Genomic DNA, 22,643 nt, shown 5'->3' on the forward strand with positions numbered 1-22,643 from the left:
GCCGGGCCCCGGGACAGATGTGCCGCAGCTGGACGCCCGCGCGCGGCGGGGCGCCGGGAGCCGGGCCCCGAGGGGCGGGGGCCGGGCCCGCTTTGTGCGGCGCGCACAATGCCCTCAACACTCGGCTGCCCCCTTTGTGCCCGGCGCGGGGCCCGGCCTCCCCACGGCGCCTTTGTGCCGCGCCGCCTCCGCCCGGGGCCCCGAGCCCGGCCCGCGGACGCGGCCTCCGCCCGCCCGGCCCGGGCGCGTGCCAGCGCCCGCCCTCGCCCCGCCGCCCCGCCGCCCGTCCGGGGGACCCGGAGCGGCCCGGAGCGGCCCGCGGCTCCGCGGTCCCGGGAGGGAGAGCGCCCCCACCCCGTGGCCGCCTTCGCCCCGGCCTGAAAGGGGGAGGGCGGGGCGCAATTCTCCACGCCCGCGGCTGGGCGCCTGGGAGCCGGGCTGCCCGCGCGCCACCCCGCATCCTGTCGGCCAGCGGGGGTGGGGGGGTGGGGGGCGGGGGGAGGGGACTGACGGCCCGGGAATGTCCCCTCCTCCTCCTGCGTGCCCCGGGCCTTGGCGGCCTTCACGCGGGCCGCTTCGTGGGGCCTCCCAGGCCGTCGGGATCCCGCTTCACCACCCCCCCGCCCCCCAAGCCCTCAGATCCCCAGAGCGAGGGCCAGCCGCGGGGACCGCCGAAGGAGCCCGGGGCGGGTCAGGCTCCGCTCCCCCTGAGCCCCCAGCAGACGTGAGGCCTCTGGAAGCCCAGCAACAGGTTCAGGGGCCCGGCCTCGAGGGCAGGCTGGGATTCTCCCCGGAGATCAATGGTTTCTCCCAACCCTACCGCCACTTGCGGCAGAGTAGAATTCCAGGGACTTCCTGGGAGGGGGATGGTCCTCCATTTAGCAGCCAACCTGGGCGCCCAGGGCCCGGGGTCGGGTGGCCCAGCTCACCCCGCCTGCCTCCCGGGGCCCGGGGTCCGGTGGTCCAGGTCACCCCGCCTGCCTCCCCGGGCCCGGGGTCCGGTGGTCCAGCTCACCCCGCCAGCCTCCCAGCTGTGGGTGATAGCAGCACCAGCACCCCAGCCTCAGGCCACAGCAGAGCGGGCTGCAGCCGCACGGGCGGGCTGCATGCTTTAATGGGACACATGTTGCTGCACAGCCCCCTTGGGCCCTGCCGGTGCCTGGCTTTGAACAGCCACAGGCAGAAAATCGCTACATTGTCCCAACATTAGGGCGACTAATTCGGCATGGCCGTGAGGCTGGAGCGTGAAGGGAGCAGAAAGGCATCAGTGGCCGGCTCTCCCTGCCTCAGTGTCTTCATCAGGCCCCAGGAAGCCCTTAGCCCTGTCCTAGTCATCAGGCCTCCCACCCCCAGAATACTCGGGGGCATGGGGTAGCCAGAGCTCGGTGAGTATACTCAGTATACTCAGCCCAGAACCTATGGCATTTGGGACCAACGGGGAACTGAGGGGGCGGGCCTAGGAGGGGCCCCTAGACTTGGGAAGTGGCAGGAGAGAGAGATGAGAATAGACCGAGAAAGAGGAAAGAGTGGCCCAGGGAAAGAGGAGTGGTCCTGAAGGCCAAAAGGAGCCTGGGCTATGGAAGGGGCCCCAGGGAGGGATGTGGGGACCTTTCCCCTGGCTTCCCTTTTTGTCCCCTCCCCCTCTGGGTTTCTCCAGTTCCAAGGGCCTCATTGACATGTAAACGAGGGGCCCCTATTAAACCAGGCTGCCTCCTACCCCCACAGACATTGCAACATGGGCAAAGAGCCCACTGCCCGGGGCAGGGGCAACTCCTGTGGCCCAGCCAGCACTTTCCGAAAGGTATGGGGTCCTCAGGGGTTGGAGTGGGGCTCTTCCAGCCAGTGAGTGTGGAAGGTAGGAGTACCAGGTGCAGGCCCAAGGCCCTCTCAAAGCTGTTGGTCCACAGATCTCCAAGCCACTGACGGAGAAGAAGCGCCGAACCCGCATCAACGGGTCACTGGAGCAGCTGAAGTCACTGCTGGAGAAGCACTACCCGCATCAGGTAAGACTAGAACACCCACACCCAGCCTCACCCCCTTCATTCCAGTGTGGCCAGCTAAGAGCCCTTTGTACCGCATGACAGATCCGGAAACGCAAGTTGGAAAAGGCAGACATCCTGGAGTTGAGCGTGAAGTACATGAAAAGCCTTCAGAACTTGGTGCAAGGTAGAGGACTTGGAGGGGCTGGAGTGGACAAATGGAAGGGGAGCTTGTGTGAGCAAAACTATGAGATTTTGACAAAGCCAGATAACAGAAAGATGGGGCCAGGCCTGCTGGTACACACCTACAATCCCAGCACTTGGTCCGAGGCCAGCCTGTTGCAAAAATATTTTTAACTCAGGCACTGGTGGCTCATGCCGATAATCCTAGTGAGTCAGGAGACTGAGATCTAAGGACTGCCCAGGCAAGAAAATCCATGAGACTCTTATTAACCACCAGAAAATTGGAAGTAGAGCTGTGATTCAAAGTAGTAGAGGCACTGAGTTCAAGCCCATGACAGACAAAAAAAAGCAGTGTTGAGATTTGAACTCAGGACCACGTAGTTGCTAATCAGGTCCTCTACTACTGAGCCACACCACTAGTCCATCTTGTTTTGCACTGATTATTTTGAAATATGGGGCCACACCGGGCTCCGTCCATTTATGCTTCCCAAATAGCTGGCTGGATAGGTGCATGCCAGTACCTCTTGCCCTGGCTGGCCTAGAACTCCAGCCCTCTGAATCCCAGCCTCCCCAAGTAATTAGGATTACAGGCACATGCCACCGAACCCAGCTTTTGACATTTTTCTTTTTAAACTGTACTTTTTTGGGGTCTTTGTTTCTTTGGCACTGGGGATCGAACCGAGGGCGTTGCCCTTGCTAGGCACGTTTTCCTTTTTGAAGGAGGGATGGATGGAGAAGGGAGCTGGGGGCGGGCAGGTGTTCAGCTGGGTGAGGAGCGGCTCCTCGCCGGATGGAGAGCCAGCAAAGGTCAACCTGGCCTGGGATTGTACTTCCAGTGGGCCGAGGTCTGCAGGCAGGGAGCCGGGGGAAGGGGAAGGGACGCTCGAATGGCTTCACTTTTATTCATCGCTCTCCTCCACATCTGTCCGGTCTGCTCCCCTCCCTCCAGGGCCCCGGCTGGTGCCCAGCGGGGCCGAGTACCCGTCCGGCTTCCGCGGCTGCCTGCCGGGCCGGAGCCAGCTCCCACGACGTGGCGAGGGCGGCAGCGGCGGCCTCTGCTGCCCCCTGGTGCCCTGGCGCGCGGGCGGCAGCACCATGGACAGCGCCCGCCCGGTCCCCGCGGCGCCCTCTGCCGGCGGCGCCTCCGGTCCAGCCGTCCCAGCGATCTGGGCTCCTGCGGCGTCCACCGGCGGTTCCTGGCCCCCGCCACCCCGGCTCCTCCTCCAGGCAGGTCTCCCTGACTCCGGCACCAGCGCCCCAGCGCCGCCGCCAGCGCCCCGCGGCCGAGCGGAGAGTCCGGGGCGGGGGCTGCGCCTCTGGCGGCCCTGGTGAGACCCCAAGCAAGACCTCGGGCGCACCGGGCCGCGCGTGGTCCAGTAGCAGCCACGATCTGGGGTGCACGCATGGCGACTGCGGGGCTCCCTCGGTCGCCAGATCGACCTGGTCCCGGGCTGGGGTGGCGAGGTGGGTGCGGCTCGCGCCGCTTCTGCGCGAGTTGGCAGAAATCACACCAGCTCCGGAGGGGCTGGGCCCCTTTCCCAGGGACCCCGGCGGGCAACCCGCCCCGCCCACCCCCCCCCCACCCCCCGGCCGCGCGGCGGTGGGAAGATCGCCGTCTGCGCGCGGCGGAGCGGACCCCTCGCAGCGAGGAGAATCGCCGCCCCGCCCCGGCCCATTCAGCCCACCGCGGGCGCCCCGTTCCCACCGGCACAAAGCGCGCTGGGCCCCGCCCCCCCGCAAGGCCCTCCCACCCCGCCCCCCACGGGACCCTCTCGGCCGTCCCCCCCTCTGCCCCCTCCCCCCGCCCGCGAGCTGCCCAGCGGCAGAAGCTCTCCTGAGCCAGACCCTTTCAGAAGCCGCCAGCTCCGGGGTCCGTGCCCGCCTCGCCTCCGCGAGCCCCGCCCACAGACGGGACGCCACGCCCACCGCCCCAGCCCCGCCCCCACAGAGGGACGCCACGCCCGCAGACGGGACACCACGCCCACTTCACACCCCGCCCCGCCCACAGACAGGACGCCACGCCTACGGTGCCCGCCCCGCAGGCTCGGTCTTTTCACCGCAGGTTGCACACCGGCCGGCACCGGCCAAGCCCCGGCCCTGGCGCCGTCTCGCCCTGCAAAGACCCTTGGGGCCTGCACTGCAGGCCTGCTCTCCGCAGACCCCGTCCCGACCCCTGGGGTTGGCAGCCTGAGCGCCCCGCATCCGTTCCTGGGTCGGTGGGGACTCCGGCGCTGGGCGTGGCCTGGGTGGGAGACCCCCAACATCAAGTTCGCCGCCCCCTTTCCCCTGGGCTTCCAGCGCAGAGCAGCGTGGGCAAGGGGCGATCGCAGCATCTCTACTCAGTTTGTTATGCAGAATAAAAGCAGAGCGAACCGATGGCGCGCGTATGCATAGACCAAGGAAGTTCTCGTTTTTTTCCACGATGCCTGCTTGTTTGGACCTTTCTTCTTCCTCCCCCTCTGTTCCAGTACTAGGGCTTGAACTCAGGGCCTAGCCACTGTCCCTTAGCTTTTTCTGGTACTCTACCACTTGCCTCACAGCTCCTTTTAAACCTACTGTTAGGTAGGGCTGACCTGAAAGCTAGAGTGACTAGATATAAATTTTAGTGTTAAAATTATAACAGCTTCTAAGCCCTGGTGATGACTCCATGCTAGAGGGCTGCACCCCTACCCATGAGACTAGTTTCTTATAATTTGACATTTAAAAATGTAGGGAGCACTTGTTCCCCTCTGTACCTGGGTAACAACCATGGTAAGGGACAGTAGAAAATGATCTTAGTTATAGACTATAGAAATAACCATAGTAGTAGTAAAAATGCCATGGTAACTGTTGGGTTAATTTACTTATGATTGAGTACTGGATTGTTTTAGCCCGCTCAAGCTTGCTTAGTGGTAATGGGAAAACATGGTCGCAGTTGTTAAAATAAAGTTGGTACTAGGCCAGACTGACCGCAATATTCTGCTTCTGTAAACGGCTTGCTGAACCCATTTGCGACTTGCCCTACCCCCTGTACTAACCCCCTGCACCTGTGCTACGTGACCACCTGTTGTCAATTCCTGATACCGAGGCCAGTTCCCGATATCAAAGCCAAAATAGAGAACTGAAAGGGCAGATAGCCGATAGAAATAGGACAAGACTTGCTTGCTAAATGCCATCCAAACAAGTATCTGCCAAGTTGGAAATACCCTGCTCCTTTGTAATCACAATAAAAACCCTGCCTATCTGAGGGTCGGGACTCTCAATCCAGATCCGCTGTGTCGGTAATGGTTGGGAGTCCAGGCTCCAGCCTGCAATAAAGACTCTCATGCGTTTGCATCAGTATCAGCTCCTTGGTGGTCTTTGGGGACCGGAAATCTGGCATAACAGTACAAATGCCTGGTATGGGTGTGTTTCCTGTTTGGGCTGCTCCTGCCCTGCCTAGGAGCTAAGCTGGTCCGGGTCATGAAGCTGCCAGCCCCCCAGCACCAAAGGACAGACAGGTTCCCACTGCTTTGGGGATGCCTCTGGTCTTCATTTCTAGGGCTTGAAGAAGCCCTCTGCTGCCACCAGATGGCGACTTCGCCCTTGTGGACCTAAAAAGGGAGCGGCTGAGTTCCATCAGGGATCTGCCACACAACTGGCCTGCTTTGCTGGCTCTTCTGAATCAAGCTCACAAGGACTGGCACACCCCCGCCATCCCTGGGACGACTTACCTACCCACTGCTTCCTACTGCTGCTGCTGCTGCTGCAAGCCCGTCGGGTTAGCTGGAACTCAAACACAGGCATACTAGCCAGGCTCCCGAGGAAGAGGCATTTGGGGGTGGCTGACCAGGCCTGCCATTGGGTTCTATCAAGGTAGTTTCATGACCTAGGCTCAGAATACCAGATACAAATCTTAAGGAAAATTTTATTGGGTCCTGTACAGAAGAGAAATGCCCAGTTTTCAAAAAACTACAAACAGATCCCCAGTTCTGGGCTAGGTATGTAGACAGCTCCCTCCCCAGAACGTCCAGGGTTAAGCTCCTTATAAACATGGCAAACAGGCCTGGAGGGTGGACAAAATCCCCAAACCCTGCGGTTCTGTGCTTGAGATGCTCCCTTACATGTTATAAAAATCAGGACTGGAGTGATGGGAGGAATCTGTCCCCACGGCAAGTATTGTCATTGGATATGAAATACAAAGTGAAAACTCAAGGTGACGTGTGTGTGCATGTGTGTGCAACAGTGGCTAGCTGATGGGCTCAGCCCTTGAAGGAACAGCAGCACTGACCAGGGCGGCCCTGCCCATGGCTGGGAATGCACTGCTGTGGCCAGCTCACTCCCCCTCCCACACATAGCTCTTAGCCTGGGGCTGTAGCCCCCTCTAGGAGGAAGGAGATGGCCCGGCCACTTTAGAGGCAGAAGGACACAGGCTGCTCTGTGCTGACCTTGAAATTAGCTTCAGGTCTGCACGGTTGAGCGGCTGCTGAGGCCCATTCTGCCCAGGTCTACTCAAGCTCGGGTCTTGAAGGACTTTCCTTTGCTTGGGAAGATGGGGACCCATTTTGCTGGCAGAAGCCATGAAAGCAAGGGGTCTTCCCAGGGGAGCAGAGACCTTTGCCCCGATCCTTGCCAGACGGGGGGTGAGCCCCAGGGAAACGAAGCCCACCTCTCCTTGGCACCTTCGTGATGTGGTAATGTGGTGGACTGACCGGACATCGTGGAGTAATGGATATGGGGATGCAAATGGGGGTCAAGCCAGCGGTCGTGGAGAGGGTGGTGTAAAAGCATTGTGCTTAGACAGGGCAAAGTGAGTTCCCAGAGAGGCCAGGGGTACTACGTGGGAGGCCTCAGGCCGGGGTTGCAGCTGGGCTCACCCTCTCAAAGGACTCCCAGAGAGCCCGAGAGATGACTCCTCGCATCTGGCAGGACATGGGACCAGGACACTTCTTCAACAGCCCTGAGAGATAACATGGTCACCTGCTCATGGCAGAGGGAGATGGAGGCAAGAGAGGTCGCAGCGAAGGAGACCCGTTCGGTGAGCATTTGGGGCTCTGAAGGCCCTGTGCTTGGAGAGGCCTGGGGCACGTTCTGCGCCCGTGGGGGGCGTAGCGGCAGTGCAGGGGGTGGCTCACGCCTGCAACCCTAGCTACTGGAGAGGCTGAGCGCCGAGGATCGCGGTTCGAAGCTGCTGGGCCATGAAAGTCCATGAGACTGTAATCTCCATTTAGCCAACGAGAAGTCGGTAGAGCCCAGTGCCCAGGCCCTTGGGGGCCCGGATTCGTTCTGCCCGATGATGGGCCTGTCCCAAGGTCCGCTGCGCGACCTCCATTCACGGCCACCTGCCCAGGAGGGGCCCCGGGCGGCCGTGGGCTCCGCAGGTGCCGCCGCCGGCCGGAGCAGCAGAGGCGCGGAGGCTGCGCGCCCGGGCGCGGGGCACCGGTGGCCTCTGTGGCGCCGCGTCCCGCGGGGAGGCCTAGGAGGCGGAGCCCAGCGAGTCCGAGTGCAGCGTGGCGTAGCCCGAGGACTCGGACGGGGAGCTCAGGAAGCTGCTGGTGCTGCCGCCGCCCGCCGCGTGCAGCCCCCCGGGCTCGCCCCACGACGCGCTGCGGCCGGCCTGCAGGGCGCCCGCGTGGGCACGCGCGCCCCGGCGCGGCCCCGGGCTCCGCCGCGAGCCGCCGCCGCCGCCGCCGCCGGGGGGCCGCGGGGACCCGCCGGGCTCGGCGCCGTCGGGGGCGGCGGGGAAGGGCCGCGGCGGCGCCGGGGCGCGCGGGCGGCGCAGGGCCTGCGGCTCGCGCTCGAAGGCGGTGAGGGCGAAGGCGTCGGGCAGCAGCGAGGCCGAGGCGGAGCGGGCGCAGGGCCCGGGGCGGCGGCGCGGGCTTCCGGGGGGCGAGCCGCGGGCGCCGGGGGCCGCGCCGGGGCGCAGCGCCAGCAGGCTCTCGGCCGAGCGCCGGCGCGCGCGGTACGGGGGCGCGTCCTCGGCGAAGGCCAGCGGGCCGCCGCGGCGTCGCGCGGGCCCGGCGGGCGGCGCCAGCGCCGCCAGCGCCGCCAGGTCCTCGCCGGAGCCCCAGCGGGGCGGCAGCGCGGGCGGCGCGACCGAGGCCCACACGTCCGCGTCGTCGTGCGAGAAGCGCCGGGTGGGCGGGACCTGGCGGGCCCAGGGGAGTTCACTGGCCCCGCCCCCGGCCCCGGGCCCCGCCCCCGGCGCGCCGCACGACGGGGAACCCAGGGGCGGGGCGGCCCCACCCCCCCAGGCCCAGCGGGCCTCCGGCGGGCTCGGCGAGAAGGGCCCGGCCCCGCGGTCCGGGACACCCACCTGAAGGTACTGCATCTTGTCCTCCGGCTGGGGCCGCGGGGGGCAGAGCGGGGGCAGGCCCCCCTCCAGGGCAGAGAGCTCGTACTGGGTCATCCTGTCCAGGGCCACAGAGTCAGCTCCATAGCTGAAGTCCAAGGGGCGCTCCAACACCAGCTCCTGGGGGGTGCCGCCCTCCAGGCTGGTCTCTGCAGGGGCGGGGGGGCGGGTGGACAGAGGCACAGGGCCATTGCACCATGGGGGCATGTCCTAGAGACCCCCATAGGCATGCACAAGCCAGGGGGCTGGCCCCCTGGTTACACAGTCCCGGCCCCCACCCTTTAGCTGCGGCTCTGGAAGGTGACGCACGCACGCAGTGAGGTATTTTCCTCATCAGAGGTGGGTGGGGAGCCCCGAGGGACTCGTGTGCCCTGGGGACCTCATTGTGCTGCACCATGGCCAGGACTCAGCCCAGGGAAACACTCTTGCTAGCTTTTGTCGTCTTTGTGCAGGTCCTGAGACTTAAGCTCAAGGGCCACGAGCGCTTACTTGTTTTTTCTTCTTTTTCTCCCCATAAGGGTGCTATACTACTTGAGCCATGCCTCTAGTTCCGACTTCTTACTGCTTAGCTGGAGATACGAATCTTGAGGCTTTGGGTGCCTGGGCTGGGTCTGAACCTCGGCCATCAGATCTCAGCCTCCTGAGTAGCTAAGATTATAGATGAGGCCCATCCGGGCCTGGCAGAGCACGGAGTTCTTTGGGGACCCTGAGGTCAGGGGTGAACTCTGTGCTACACATGGAGTTTGGAGTCTGTGATCTCCACGTGGTAACCAGGACTTGTTGACTGTTTAACAGGAGTAGCTAGAGAATGTCCTGTGGAGCCCTGGTGACAACAGGGAGCATGGGGCGGAATGGGGTCTCCACTATCCCCACGAGCCACCCACATGCCCCTTCCCCTTCCCGCCCCCGGGCCATCCTCACCGTCCTCGGAGTCTCCGTCGCTGGCCATGAGGGCCACGCACTTCTCCCAGACGGCCTTGAGGTCGGCCCGGTAGCGGTCGCAGGTCCAGAGGAACACAGGCAGCAGCAGGGCCTGGGCCACGGAGCACCACAGCACGCACAACACCATCCAGGGCGCAGAGGCGTCGGCCCGCAGGCTGCTGAAGCCCACCACCTGCGGGCACAGGGCTGGGCTGCACTGCCGGGCCTCCTCCCCACCCTCCCTCCCAGCCTCAGTTTCCTAAGCTGTACGGCAGGTCTAATGGCCCACTGCCCAGAGGTCAGGAGGAGGAGGAGCAGGAGGAGGCCTAGGACTCAGACACCGGAAGAGTCGATGGACACAGGGTCCAGCCAGGGGTGCTTTGGGTCACCTCCACAGGCGACTCATTGCTGCTGTCCCAGGAGGGGCCGCACGGCCCCCTCACCTGCCCCCACAGAGGTTAAAAGATTCCCAGGGCACTGCACACATCGTGTTGGTTCTGCCGTGTGTGACCTGTGTGACCTGCTGAGAGCGGCTTAACCTCTCTGGATCTGTCTCTTGTCTGTGAACCGGGCTAAGCCCCCCTCACACTGTAGCATAACGGGGGAGGTAAACCTTCTGGTCTGACCTAACAGGCCAGAAACACGAAGGGGGCTCCAGTGCTCCCGAGAAAGGCCCTCCCAGAGCCCGCGGTGCCCACCACGTTTGCTTTCTCTTCCCTCTGTTGGCAGAGGAAGTGGGAAAGCGGAGCCCCACTGCATACAGGGCCTGGGAGGGGGGACTCCCAGCTGCTCCGGGAGGGGCGGGGCGGGGCCAGCACTGAAGCCACTGTGTCACCGGCTGCCTGGCTGAGTGTCCCTCAGTGCCTCAAGGAAATGTGTCCTCTCTCCTTGGGGGGACGAAGCCCCTGGGCTGCTCCCCTACCCGCTCCAGATCCCTGCAGCTGGACCCTTTGGCTTTTTGTCTTTTCTTTTTTGGTACTGGGGACCGAACCCAGGACGTTGCACTTGCTAGGCCAGTGCTTTGCCACTGAGCTACATCCCAGCCCAGCTGGAGCCTTTGGGTGGATGCAGACTTCGTTCCTGGACCAGCCTGGCTCCTCCCGGCTGCACGGCAAGGACCTCCGGAAGTCCTACCAGACTTTGGATCCTTGGTGTCCAGGCCTTCTTCAGATGAGCCCTGCCGCTGACCTTCCCTAGCCCTGAGGGTCAAGTGCAATTTCCCAAAGACATTCCAGGCCTGCCTGGCCTCCTGCTGCAGGCCTAGGGCGCTGCCACTTCCGGCCACCTCTGGGGGCCTGGGCTTGTTACCCCCTCCGCCTCGGGAGGGGTAACCCCCCCCCCCCCGCCCCGCAGGGTGGCAGAAGACCCGACTGGGCTAGTGTGGGCTTCGGTCTGGCAACAACTTCCCCGACTTCAGGAGGGTCATTTGCCTCGATTTCCAAATCGGTCAAACGGGGACAGTAATGTACCCCCAAATCCAAAGCTGGGGTTTGAGGGTTCCCACGCGGCACCCTGACCCACCAGCACGGGGAGGCCCATGAGGCAGGCGTAGATGACCACGATGGTGGCCACCAGGCCGGTGATCTGCAGCGAGGTCCTGGCGGGCTCCGAGCCGTCGATGGAGGAGCGGCGCTTGCCCTGGGCGTCCTCCACCACAATGGTGGGCACGGTGAAGGGGCGGCGGTCCGCCCGCCGCCCCACCTGCACCGCCAGGGTCTGGAAGAGGGCGATGGCCGTGCAGACCACGCCCATGGCCACGCTGCCACCCACCAGCAGCAAGAAGCAGACGCCAAAGCCCAGGCCGATCTCGGCCACGATGAAGCGGCAGCCGTGGGTGTAGAAGCGCTGGCTGGTGTCGTGCCAGCCGACGGCGGGCAGGGCCGACAGGATGAAGGACACCATCCAGATGCCCATGACCGTGTGGACGGCCTGCTTCTTGGCGTTGCTCAGCCTGGCACGGGGCGGGGCGGGACAGAGGAACCCCGCGTTACTCGGGTTTGCCTGGGCCTCGGGACCCGCGGTGTCCTGGTTCCCACGCCAGGGCACAGCCGGCCCGGCGGCCTCGTCCCTCCCGCGGGCGAACGTGCACGGTCACCTGTCCCTCCAAACACGCGAGCGTGCGTGCGTGTGTGCGTGCGTGCGCCTGCACACGGACCAGTTCTGGGGTTGAACTCAGGCGCAGGGTGCTGTGCCTGAGGTTGCTTCGCGCAAGGCTAGCACTCTACCACTTGAGCCACGGTTCTCCCTCCCGTTTTCCGCGGGTGGGCTGGGGGGGTCTCGTGGACCTGCCTCCCCAGGCTGGGTTTGAACCGTGACCCTCAGGTCTCAGACCTCCTGAGTAGCGAGGGCGACAGGTGTGCGTCACCAGCTCCTGGCTTCGGCAGGCCTGGCGGCGCCGGTCACGGGTGGACATTCATGCAGAGATCGGACGCGGGCCCCCGGCAGCCCCGAGCCGCCCGCGCGCCCCCCACTGGGACGCAGGCGTGGCCCCACGGCTCCTCCCGGGCGCCCGCCGCCCCTCCCCCCCCCCGGGGACTCACCGGTAGTTGACGGGCCAGCGCACCATCCACATGCGGTGGTAGGAGAGGGAGGTGACGGAGAAGCAGGTGGCCAGGGTGAGGGTGTAGAAGGTGGACACGAAGGCCTTGCAGAGACCCTCGCTCCACTCGTAGTCAGGGCGCTGCCGCCGCAGCTGCACCACGGCGTAGGTGGCGATGGGCACGGCCACGTTGAGCATGTGGGTGGCCGCCAGCGTGCACAGCAGGAACTCCAGCGGCTTCCACCTCTTCTGCTTGGCGCCCACGCTGAGGATGCCCCAGGCGTTGGCCAGCAGGGAGAGGCCCCCGCACGCCAGCCAGCCCACCGCGCTGCCGGGCAGCCGCCGCTCGTCACCCATGGCGCCCGCGGCAGGGGGCGGGGCCCGACGCATCCTCCTCCCGCCGGCCGGGCCTCCTCCGGCGCAGCCGCCCTCACCGGTGCGCGTTCGGGGATGCCAGGGCCGGTGAGCAGCTGGGGGGCGGGAGACACAATCGGTGGGGGCTGCATACAGGGGACCCCGATAAATGCACATCCCTTCCTTCTTTCTTTTCTTTTCGTCGGTCCCGGGGCTTGAACTCTGGGCCCGGGCGCTGTCCCCAAGCTCTTCAGCTCAAGGCTAGCGCTCTACCGCCTGAGCCACAGCGCCGCTTCTGGTTTTCTGGTGGTTCACTGGAGACTCGCATGGACTTTCCTGCCCAGGCTGGCTTTGAACCACCGTCCTGAGATCGCAGCCTCCTGAGCCGCTGGAGCCCAGCCACATTCCTTATTTCTACCCACTCCTGATCAAGGCTTGGAATCTAAGTCCCCCGCCCCCTTTTCTGGGGGTGGTACTGGGGTTTGAACTCAGAGCTTCCCGCTGGACAGGCCGCCAGGTTCTGGCTCTCCCACTTGCGCTGTCCCGGAGCTCCGGCCTTTCCCTCGTTCTTTTGGCCTGAGCCCGGGACTCGAACCCTGATCTCCACTTTCTCACTCACTCACTGGCGCGCGAGCACCTGGGCCTGCCTTCCGCCTCCCACTTCCCCCAGGGCCTGGCTGGCCGCTGGCTAATCGGAAACGGAGCCTTGAGGAACCTTTCTGCCTAAACTGGCTTTGAATCCCAACCTTTCAGATCGCAGGCTTCTGAGCGGCTGGGTTGTAGATGTCAGCTGCTGTGCTCAGCAAGAATCTGGGTTTTCTTCTGGGTCACCCGCGCCCCCAGGCCAGGGACGCTGCTGCCCCGCGTGCGCTCAGCCCTGTTCCTGGCACCGGCCACACAGGGCCTCCCTTGGACATCTCAGTCCCCTCCCGAGTCAGAGTCGGCTAAATGAGGCCCGGCCTGGGAGGAGTCGCCCCCTAAGCTCCTCTTCCCTTTCATGGGGGGGAGGAGTCTGCTTCCTCCAGTGACACCTTGGCCACCTCCCAAACCCCAGGCCCCGGGGAAAGCTCTAGCACCCAGGCAGCGTGGCTTGGGAAAGACCCTGAACGGCGCCCTCCCGTCTGGCTTGGTCCCTGTGCCGTGGGGGCTGTGGCCAGCACCAGCAGGGACGTGGGGGGCTGGGGCGTGGCGAGCTCTGGGTGTTCCCTCCCCCCCGGGCCTGTGTGGGCGAGCCCTGGCTGGCCACTCCGGCTGCGGCTGGAGCGGGGGGCACAGGGCAGGGCCACGGCTCCATGAAGGCGTGCCCCCAGCCGCCCCATCTCATCTGCTTCTGCCAACAACATTCTTGGTGTCCAACCGCCAGCCGTAGGGGACGCCGCGGGGACGGTGTCTGCGGCCGCCGAGAGGGCGGCTGCCGCCCCAGCCAGCGCCGCGGCTCTCAGGCAGGGAAAGCGGTTCCGCGGTGCCGGCCCTCGGCCCGCAGCCCCCCTGCTGTCTCGTCTGCAGTCGTGGGACATCTGCGGTCCCCGGGCCACTCTGGGACCCCTAGGCTGTGTTTCGCTCGGCTTTGTGCCCTGCCACAGACACGGGGAGAGGGCGCCTCACGCACCCTGGCTCGGGGGCACCCACCCGCGTCCAGGAGCCACTTGTGGGGGGCGGGGTGCTGCGGCCAGAGACAGCCTTCCCTCACATTTACTAGGTTGCTGCTGGCTTCTCCAACCACACCCAGCATGGGAGGTGGGGTGGCCCCGCCCGACTCCCACCAGCCGTTCCTGAGGCCAGAAAGCCTCCAAGTCACAAGGAGAGGGAGAAAGAGGATTCCACCCCCAGCTCCTGCCTTGATGACTCCGCGCCTCAGCAGACAGAAGACTGTGTCTGCCTTGGAAAGTGCCAGAGACCATGAACAAGCTACACCAGAGAAAATGCTTACTGAGCTCAGGAAGTACTCCATAAATACTTTCCTAGGGCCGAGACACGGAGCTTGGCCACAGGGCTGAGCCTCAGATCTGCACATGTGCAAAGGTGTATGTGTACACGTGTACATGCAGGTGTATGCACACACACGTGCACACATGTATTCACACACAAAGGTAAACATGTATGTACACACATGTATGGACACGTATATGAGTGTACATGTACATGCATATGCATGTATAAATGTGTGCATGGTGTACATATGTATACACATGCATGCACACACATGCATGTGTGTATAGGTATGCACACGAGCATACAAATGTGTAAATGTGTGCATCTGTGTATGCGTGTGCACATGTATGTGCACATGCACGAATATGCACACACATGCATGTGTATGCATAATGCACACGTGCACGCAAATGTGCATATGTGTACACGTGTGTGCATATGCATATGCATATCTGAGCAAGGACGTGTGACAGCAGCACGGCCTCTGGGTGAGGAGACCACAGAACTGCACTTACCCCTCAGTGTTCCGGGCAGCCTGAATGAGCTCAGCACACACTGTGGTTTGACCACAGTGGGCTGGAGGCCACAGACACCACTGACTTTTTTTTTTTTTTTGCCAGTCCTGGGGCTTGAACTCAGGGCCTGAGCACTGTCGCTGAGCTTCTTTTTGCTCAAGGCTAGCGCTCTACCACTTGAGCCACAGCGCCGCTTCTGGCCATTTTCTATATATGTGGTGCTGGGGAATCGAACCCAGGGCCTCATGCATGCTAGGCAAGCGGCCTACCGCTCAGCCACATTCCCAGCCCACCACCGACCTTTATCAAATATGAAACGACTCAGCAGGCAGCTGGTGGGTGGCTAGGGCCGCCCGGCAGAGCCCGAGCAGGCTCGTCTGGCCTTTGTGTGACGGGGTGGGCCTGTGCAGCCCAGCCCGTCACGTGCGGCCTCGTGGTGAGGAAAGCACCGCAGGCAGCTGCCAGCAACGCTCGTCACAGCGCCAGCGCCAGCGTGTTCCCGGGACAGGCACGCTTCCCTGACCTCGGGTCCCCAGCGACCTTGTTGGATGGGGACTGCTGACATCCCTGTTTTTTAAACTAGGATATAGTAATTGTACAGAGGGGTTTTGTATGACACTCTTTTCTCAAAGTCACCCCCTCTATTAAACTGATCTACTTCCTCCTTCTGAAGACTATTAGAACAGATTTCATTACTTTGTTTTCACATGGGCATATGGAGTCTTTCATATTCACCACCCTCTCCTTTCACCCTTCCCCTTTCTCAGGTTCTTCCACAAATAGTCTCAATTTTACTCTAATTTTTGTGTGTGCCAGTACTGGGATTTGAGCTCAAGGCCTGGGCATTCTCCCTTAGCGTTTTTCTTTAAGGCAGGGGCTCTATCACTTGAGCCACACTTCCACTTTTAGCATTTTTTGGTAAGAGTCACACAGCCTTTCCTGCCTGGGCTGGCTTTGAACTGAGATCCTCAGATCTCAGCCTCCTGAGTAGCTAGGATGACAGGTGTGAACCCCGGACCTGGCTCATCATCTTTCCTTTTCTTTGAAATAGCTTTTTTCCCCCCCTGCATATGAGAGAAAATATGCAATGCCATTCCTATTTCTTTATTTTCTTGTGGTACTGGGATCCGAACTCAGGGCCTTGTGCTTGCCAGGTTGGTACTCTGCCAACTCTGTTTCTGGTTTTTCTCCTGGTGAGTTTGGAAATGAAGTCTAGCAAACTTTTCTGCCAAGCCGGCCTTGAACCTGGATCCTGTGGATTTCAGCCTCCACGGTAGCTAGGATTACAGGCCACCAGTGCCATCTTTCCATTCCATTTTAAAGGTGACTCGGTAGAGGTAGACATGGACCATTGTCCATGTCCTTCTTTGTGCCCGAGACAGGATCTAAGCTTCGGAGGCCAAACTCCTAGCCTCTCACTCCCTCAATGTCCTAACAAGGCACTCTGCAGCTCCTAGAGACGAGGTCTTTCTGAGCCTTCTGTCCTAAGCCTAGGAACACGGCTAGCCTGGGCAACAGAAAGGAGAGCGCAAAGGCGGCCGGGACCCGCGGCGGGGCGGCCCGGGTGGGGGCAGTGGTGCGGGGTCACGGAGGCTGGTGTGGACCCGGGCTCCAGGTGCAAGGATCACGCCTACGTCTCACCCTTCACGGGGGCAGCAGCCACGGGGGCCCGGCCCCGGGCCGGTGCGGCTGACAAGCTCCCTCCCGCCTGGCTCCGGAGCGCCGCACGCAGCATCACCCCGGAGCCTCGGCCGGGCCGGGCTCCCCAGCCCCGGGCGCACTGCAGGTGCGGGGTCCCCGACCCACCCGGCTCCGAGGCCTCCTGGGCGGGGCCGGGGGCGGGGCCTGGCCGTGACGCCACGGCGCCCAGCCAATGGGGCCGCGCGGCCGCGGGGCTCTGTTGCGCAACAAAGAGGACCCAGAACTTGAAAGGATTCCCCGGGCTCGGGCCGCGCCCGCCGGGCTCCGCCCCCTCGCCAGTCCCCGCCGCCCCGGTGCCACGGCCCCGCCAGGGCGGAGCGGAGCGCCAGGCGCGCGCCCCGACCCCCAGCTCCCGCGGCTCCGGCTCCCGGGCTCCGACCACCCCCCGCCGCCCCCCGGGGTGCCCAGCCTCGAGGGCGCGTCCCAGCGGCGCCTGGAAGCGGGGCGCCCCGGGCACCTCGGGGTGGCGCTGGGCAGGGCGGGCCCCGGACCCCCAGGGCGGCCACCCCCGCCCGGGAGCCCCGGGAGTGGCCCTGCAAGGCCCGGAGCGGAGGGCCGAGGAGCGGCGGGCTTCGGGAAAGTTCCCCCGCAGGCCGCCCTAGGCACAGCCCACGGACCCCGCAGCCCACCGGGCGCCCGCGCCCCCGCCCCGCCCCGCCCTCTCGCCGTTTTCCCGCCCGCCCGCCCGCCGTCCGCCCGCTCGGACCCGGGCGGCGGCACTCACCCTGCGTTCGGGCTCCGGGGGCGCCGGCTCGCGGCTCCCGCCTCGGGCTGCGGCTGCGGCTTCCACGGCCCCGGGCTGGGCGCGGGCCGCCGGGGGCCGCGGAGGCGGCAGGCGGCGGAGCGGCCCGCGGGCCGGGACATCGTGGCGGCGGCTCCCGCTGGCCGGAGCGGCGCGCTCCGCTCGGCCCCGCCGCCCCGCCCCTGGGCGCCGCCTCCGCCGCGGCCGCGCTCCGCTCCCGCCGCTCGCTGGCTGCGCCCCGCAGGCCGGGGGCGGGGGGCGGTGCAGGGCGCATGCCTCCGCCCGGGCCTCGGCGCCGCCCCTCCGCCCGCCCCGCCGCCCCGAGGCCGCGCGGGCCGCCGTGCCGCCCCCCTGCCGCCCCGGCGCACCGCGCCGCCCGCTCCGTCTCGGGCTCGCCGCACTCCCGACGCCGCCCCCGAGCCGCCGCGAAGCCCCCGGCCCAGGCCTGGGGTGGAGCGGGGCGGGGGATGGGGCCGGGGGGCCCGGCGGGCGGGCGGGCCGGCGTCCCGGGAGGCAGGAATCCCGGATCGCCCGGCCAGAAAGCTGGGTGGGCAGATGCAGGACTGAGCCGGCCCAGACTTCCGCTTCAGCCTGCGCCTTGGTGGCAGAGGGAAATGCAGGGCCACAGGCTGCCCCGACCCGGGTCTCGCAACCCACTGTGGGGCCGGGAGAGGCGAGGGTCAGCAGCGGGCCCTCCTCCCCCCCCCCCCCCCCGCAAGCCCCTCTTCTGTGAGCAGCCCTAGGGGGCTCAGACACGTCCGGTGCCCCTTCGCGGGGACCTCTGGAAGCCCCTCTAGTCACAGTGGCCCTCCAGGCTCCGGCACAAAGCTTTCTGGGCCCAGTCAAGGCTGCCCGCCACGTCGTTCTGTCTGGGCACACTTGGGCATTCTTCTGGGGCGCTCTCCCCGGGTGCACAGGCTGTCTGCAGAAAGGTGGGCACCTGTCCAAGGCGAGACAAGCGAACTGCAGGCCAAGCAGCTGTCTGGCCCTTGCTGAGGCCCCGGAGGCTGCCCAGCACCTGAAAGCTGACTTGCATACCATCTATATGGTCCCCACGACCGAGGTCCACGAGCAGCTTTTGGGGTCCCAAGGTGGGCCTCATAGTCCTTTGAGGTAGAAGTAAAGATGTTTATAGAGAAAGGGCCAAAAATGCAGAGCCCAGGCCACGCCCCTGTTCCTGTGGGTAGTCAGTCAGGGACTCAGTACCCCAGCGAGCTTGGACTGATCAGCCCCCACCTGGGTGGCCCAGGGTTTTGGTTTTTTCCCAGTCTTAGGACTGGGAACCTCTGGGTCTGGTGCCTTGGGCACCAGCTCCTCTTGGTAAGCCCTGGGCTTAGGCCCTGCTGAGGTGGGTGTAGCTGCCGCTGCGTCCGCACACCTTGGTTTGGCTGGTTGGGGCTGAGCATCGAAGAGTGGCTTCAAAGAGTGCGGCCCCAGCATGGGTTAGGATGAGGGTCGCCGGAGCCCTCCTTCAGGAGGCTGCGTGAGTCTTCATCTGGCAGAACTTGTCCCCGCCCCCTGCTCCCAGGCAGGAAGTGGTCCTGTCCGCTGGGACCCGGCTGGAGAGGGATCCCAGAGCTCTTGGCGGGTGGGGTGTGTGTGCACATCTGGAGCAGCGTGCTCCCTCCAGGGGCCCAGGGGAGCCCGAGGCAAGGCTCAGCGGTCGACAGGCCAGTCTCCTCGGGCAGCGGGCAGATGTTGAGGCCTCATGGACGAGCCCGCCGCCTCCGGAGCCTCTGGTGGATAGGGGTGTGGTCCTGGCCGGGCCACAGGTCCTGGCAGCTGCAGCGTTCCCCAAAGCAGCTGGAGCAGAGGCACCCAGAAATGCCTTCAGCACACAGACACGCTGCTAGATGCAGCAACACGTGTGTACACGGCTTCACATACCAGATGCAACAACACGTGTGCACACAACTCCCAGCACACACGCACAGCACCGCTGATGCATGCAGTCTCACACCACAAACGTGGACGTGTGCAACAGATGAGCGCACACATCTGCAGAGACAGCCTCACCGCGACTACACTGACACGCTCAGTGGCCAGAGGCTCCATGTGGGCGCAGGGGTCCTGGGCTTCAGCTGGGAGGCGGCTTCTTCCCAGGGAGCCTGGTCAGGTGGCCCCAGCCCGGGGCGGCACCGGTCAGCCCAGCGCAGTCAGTGGGGAAGGGAGTCCTGGCGTCGAGGCAGAGGGGCTGGGTCCACCCCTCCGGGTCCCGCTGCCGAGGCTGAGGGGTGAGGCCCAGGCTCCGCCGAGCCCCCGCCCTGACAAATGACCACTGGAGCCGCATGGATCCAGCCAGAAAGCAGCTTTATTAGTGGGGCTGGGTTCCTTACATACCTTGCGGGGCGCCGGGGGCCCCCAGGACAATACTGGGTAGCGTTTATACTGGAAGGATATAAATAAAGCTTTGGTGCACAGGTTTTGGGGGACTGGGCGTGGGTTAACACTGCCACACAGATACTTCACACACCAGCTCTCAATGGGAATTGGGGGTTTGGCCAAGGGGGTAACTTGTGGGGCCATGGCTGCAGCTGTGCTGCCCCTGGTGGCGGGGGGGGGTGGTGGTGGTGGTGGTGGTGGGGGCCTAGGCCTGGGGCTCCGTCTGGCCCTGCCGCTTTGCCTTCATCTGCAGGTACCGTCCTTTGCCTTCCTCAAAGCGCTTCTTCTCATCCTCCGTCTCAGGCTGTGAACACAGAAAAAGGCACCTCAGGAACGCTGCAGAGCCCAGGAGGTGGGCCCCACCCCCCTCAGACCCCCCACCCCACGCAGGCTCCCCTGGCCTGACTGCATCTGACCCCCCCCCAGCCAAGTGTGAGCGGGGGGGGGGGCCTGCATTTGGCCCCAGGGAAGGGCAGTCGCCAGTGGCGGCTGTGACCTAGAGAAGCTCGATGTCTCCACAGTACCCGCTTGCTCGCAGGGGACTTTGGGGAAGCCCTGTCGTCTTGCCCCGGGCTGGGCACCGAGGCCCCTTACCACCGCGTCCTTCCTCTCCGTGGCCCAATAAGCAGCACTGGCCGGCGGGGTTCGGCCAGAGGCTGGGCGCTGCCCAGGCTGGCCTGGTGTGTGCCTGCTGGCTGGCAGCGCGAAGAGCCCCTCCCTGCTTCCGGGAGTGTCTAGCAGGCCGCGAACCCCGAGAAGCTGCCGGGGTGCGGCGCCGGGCGGTCACCTCCAAGGCCCCGAGGATCTCGCTGCAAAGGTGCGTCACGCACTGTGCCAATTCCTCGGGGACGCTTGTCAGTGCGACACTTCTGAGGGTGTCTGGAAGCCACAGAAATGGGGCAGCTGCCCTTCATCCCTGGTGACACCAAGCCCTGGCAGCTATTTTTAGGTGAATGCGTTTTACAATTGGTGTATTGACGAAGGAGAAGCGCAGGATATAATGTCAAGTCACACCAAACATTTCCTCCCCCAGCCTTCTCCGAAATGCGCTGTAAATGTCACCAGGTGTAAACTGCCAAGGCTCTGCCGGCTCAGAGCCAATGGGGCGCGTGGGTATTTAAAGACCAGCACTGAGCTTGCATGGGGTTCTGGCTCCTATTTGAAGAGCCTTCAGTGCCTACATGAAAACAGTGGCTTTTCCAAGAGGCTTCATTGAAGAATCTGCCCTGTTGCTCTGCTTTGATCTCTGGCTGACTTTTAAAATAGACACACTCGGGGCTACACTATTTGACTTGAAACAGCTCAGGGAAAAGTGAGAGGTTCTTCGGTTTGTGAGCCCCGACCTCCGGGGCGAGGCCAGAGACGCGGCGCTGCTAGGTGTGGAGCAAACGGGGTCATCTGACATGGTCAAGAACAGAAGATCGAGGTGTCAGGCTAGTCAGCGGGACTTCTCCCCAGCACGGGGCTTGCTTGCTTTGCAGAGGAAAACCTGCAGCTCCTTTCTACATGGTGGAGGCCAACAGCCCCTCTTGTACAGAACAAGCGCGTGGAACTTGGGTGGGGGTCCCAGAGCTGGGTTCTGCTGGCCTGGGTGTAACTGTGGCACATCTTAAAATACTGGGTGGTGGGTAGGAGAGGAGGAATAAGGTGGGCTGGACCATCCATGCAGGTACCTCCCTCTTAGTTGAAAGGCTTAAGCCCACGCCTTCCTTCCCTTTTACTTTTTTGCCAGTCCTGGAGCTTGAACTCAGGGCCTGGGGCACTGTCCCTGGCTTCTTTTTTTTTTTTTTTTTTTGGCAGTCCTGGGCCTTGGACTCAGGGCCTGAGCACTGTCCCTGGCTTCTTCCCGCTCAAGGCACTCTGCCACTTGAGTCACAGCGCCGCTTCTGGCCGTTTTCTGCATATGTGGTGCTGGGGAATCGAACCTAGGGCCTCGTGTATCCGAGGCAGGCACTCTTGCCACTAGGCTATATCCCCAGCCCCCCTGGCTTCTTTTTGCTCAAGGCTAGCACTCTGCCACTTGAGCCACAGCGCCTCTTCTGGCCTTTTCTATATGTGTGGTGCTGAGGAATCGAACCCAGGGCCTCATGTATACAAGGCAAGCACTCTTGCCACTAGGCCATATCCCCAGCCCTGTCCCTGGCTTCTTTCTTTTTGCTCAAGGCTAGCACTCTACTTCTTGAGCCACAGTGCCACTTCCGGCTTTTTCTGTGTATGTGGTACTGAGGACTTGAACCCAGGGCTGCATGCATGCCAGGCAAGCACCCTATCACTAAGCCACCTCCCCAGCCCCTCGGGTCCCTTACTATTGGGAGCCACTCCTCTATTGGGGGCCCCTCTGCCCCCTTGGAGAGGGAAATGAAGGCAGAGGCTTAGGAATAAAGCAATCTTCAAAACCGAGAGTATACAAGTTGAAAGGCAGCCGGACCCGAGGACCTGGGCCAGGCAGCCTATGTGAAGGCAGGCCGGGGGCGGGGACTCTGCCGGGCGGGGAGCTGCCGGGGCCCACGGCCACTCCCTGTGAGACAGAGTCCGCCTGCTTCAGGCTCCCACTGGGGTGCGGGAAGTCAGGCTATGATGTATGAGATTGCTTCAGGGTGACTCGGGTGAGAGCCAGGGCCCATTCCTGTACTCCGAGCTACATCGGAGGCTGATATTGGGAGGTTCGTGACTCCTGGCTAGCTCAGGCAGACAAGTTGGGGATTCTGCCTCAGTGGAGGGAAGCTGGATGTGGCACAGCATGTCTCCGATGCCAGTGACAAGAGGCCTAAAAAGGCCTCAAATACACAGGCAGGATGAGAGGCTATCATCTCCAAAGCAACCAGGAGACCGGGCCGGGGGCGTGGCTTAGCGGGACCGGGCCGGGGGCGTGGCTTAGTGGTAGCACGTGCCTGCTTGGCAAGTAAAAGGCCCTCAGTTTAACTCCCCCACCGCCAGTACTGAAAAACAAACCCCCAAACCCAGGTGCGGCGGGCAGGGCTGGTGGACAGGGCCACAGACACAGACTGGCCAGGGGCAGGTAAGCTGAGGGGTTTTTTTTCTTTCCGGTAACTACTAGACACAAGGGGCAGCTGCTCTTTCCGCA

General features: G+C 63.7%; 3 protein-coding genes across 6 annotated transcripts in view; 1 reads left to right on the forward strand and 2 right to left on the reverse strand.

The window, feature by feature from the left end:
• Positions 1-1,735: 1,735 nt before the first annotated feature.
• Hes3 (hes family bHLH transcription factor 3) lies at positions 1,736-3,494 on the forward strand. Its single transcript, XM_048349812.1, has 4 exons — positions 1,736-1,801; positions 1,908-2,003; positions 2,085-2,166; positions 3,112-3,494. Exons 1-4 carry the CDS (start codon positions 1,736-1,738, stop codon positions 3,492-3,494), a joined length of 627 nt encoding a protein of 208 aa, XP_048205769.1.
• Positions 3,495-7,288: 3,794 nt separating this feature from the next.
• On the reverse strand, positions 7,289-17,331 carry Gpr153 (G protein-coupled receptor 153). Of its 2 annotated transcripts, XM_048350143.1 has the most exons (6): positions 17,159-17,331; positions 11,934-12,402; positions 10,915-11,344; positions 9,394-9,586; positions 8,437-8,621; positions 7,289-8,268 (listed from the first exon to the last, which is right to left on the reverse strand). In XM_048350143.1, the coding sequence occupies exons 2-6, from the start codon at positions 12,320-12,322 to the stop codon at positions 7,597-7,599; spliced, it is 1,869 nt and encodes a 622-aa protein (XP_048206100.1). In that variant the 5' UTR covers positions 12,323-12,402; positions 17,159-17,331; the 3' UTR covers positions 7,289-7,596. The 2 variants fall into 2 exon arrangements, with proteins under 2 accessions (XP_048206100.1, XP_048206099.1); XM_048350142.1 differs by lacking the exon at positions 17,159-17,331 and having other exon boundaries at positions 11,934-12,464.
• A 2,138-nt stretch (positions 17,332-19,469) lies between these two features.
• Positions 19,470-22,643, reverse strand: part of Acot7 (acyl-CoA thioesterase 7) — an 80,265-nt gene continuing 77,091 nt past the window's right edge. For all 3 annotated transcript variants that reach the window (XM_048350145.1, XM_048350144.1, XM_048350146.1), the window contains 2 exons: positions 19,757-19,862; positions 19,470-19,721 (listed from right to left, as the gene is read on the reverse strand). In XM_048350145.1, the coding sequence (XP_048206102.1) occupies positions 19,764-19,862 (99 nt within the window). In that variant the 3' untranslated portion in view covers positions 19,470-19,721; positions 19,757-19,763. The remainder of the gene's footprint in view (positions 19,722-19,756; positions 19,863-22,643) is intronic.

Source organism: Perognathus longimembris, chromosome 7, assembly GCF_023159225.1.
Source record: "Perognathus longimembris pacificus isolate PPM17 chromosome 7, ASM2315922v1, whole genome shotgun sequence".
In the NCBI taxonomy this organism is placed as follows: Eukaryota; Metazoa; Chordata; class Mammalia; order Rodentia; family Heteromyidae; genus Perognathus; species Perognathus longimembris.

What these genes read in the sequence shown, in the direction of transcription:
- Hes3 (XM_048349812.1), top strand. Translation starts at nt 1,736, where the DNA reads ATGGGCAAAGAGCCCACTGCCCGGGGCAGGGGCAACTCCTGTGGCCCA. An exon ending in CAGCCAGCACTTTCCGAAAG is followed by an intron (nt 1,802 to 1,907) that starts GTATGGGGTCCT and finishes GTTGGTCCACAG; the next exon opens with ATCTCCAAGCCACTGACGGA. An exon ending in AGAAGCACTACCCGCATCAG is followed by an intron (nt 2,004 to 2,084) that starts GTAAGACTAGAA and finishes ACCGCATGACAG; the next exon opens with ATCCGGAAACGCAAGTTGGA.
- Gpr153 (XM_048350142.1), bottom strand. Translation starts at nt 12,463, where the DNA reads ATGTGCATTTATCGGGGTCCCCTGTATGCAGCCCCCACCGATTGTGTC. An exon ending in CGCTGGCCCGTCAACTACCG is followed by an intron (nt 11,345 to 11,933) that starts GTGAGTCCCCGG and finishes GCCCCGTGCCAG; the next exon opens with GCTGAGCAACGCCAAGAAGC. An exon ending in TCATGGGCCTCCCCGTGCTG is followed by an intron (nt 9,587 to 10,914) that starts GTGGGTCAGGGT and finishes CTGTGCCCGCAG; the next exon opens with GTGGTGGGCTTCAGCAGCCT.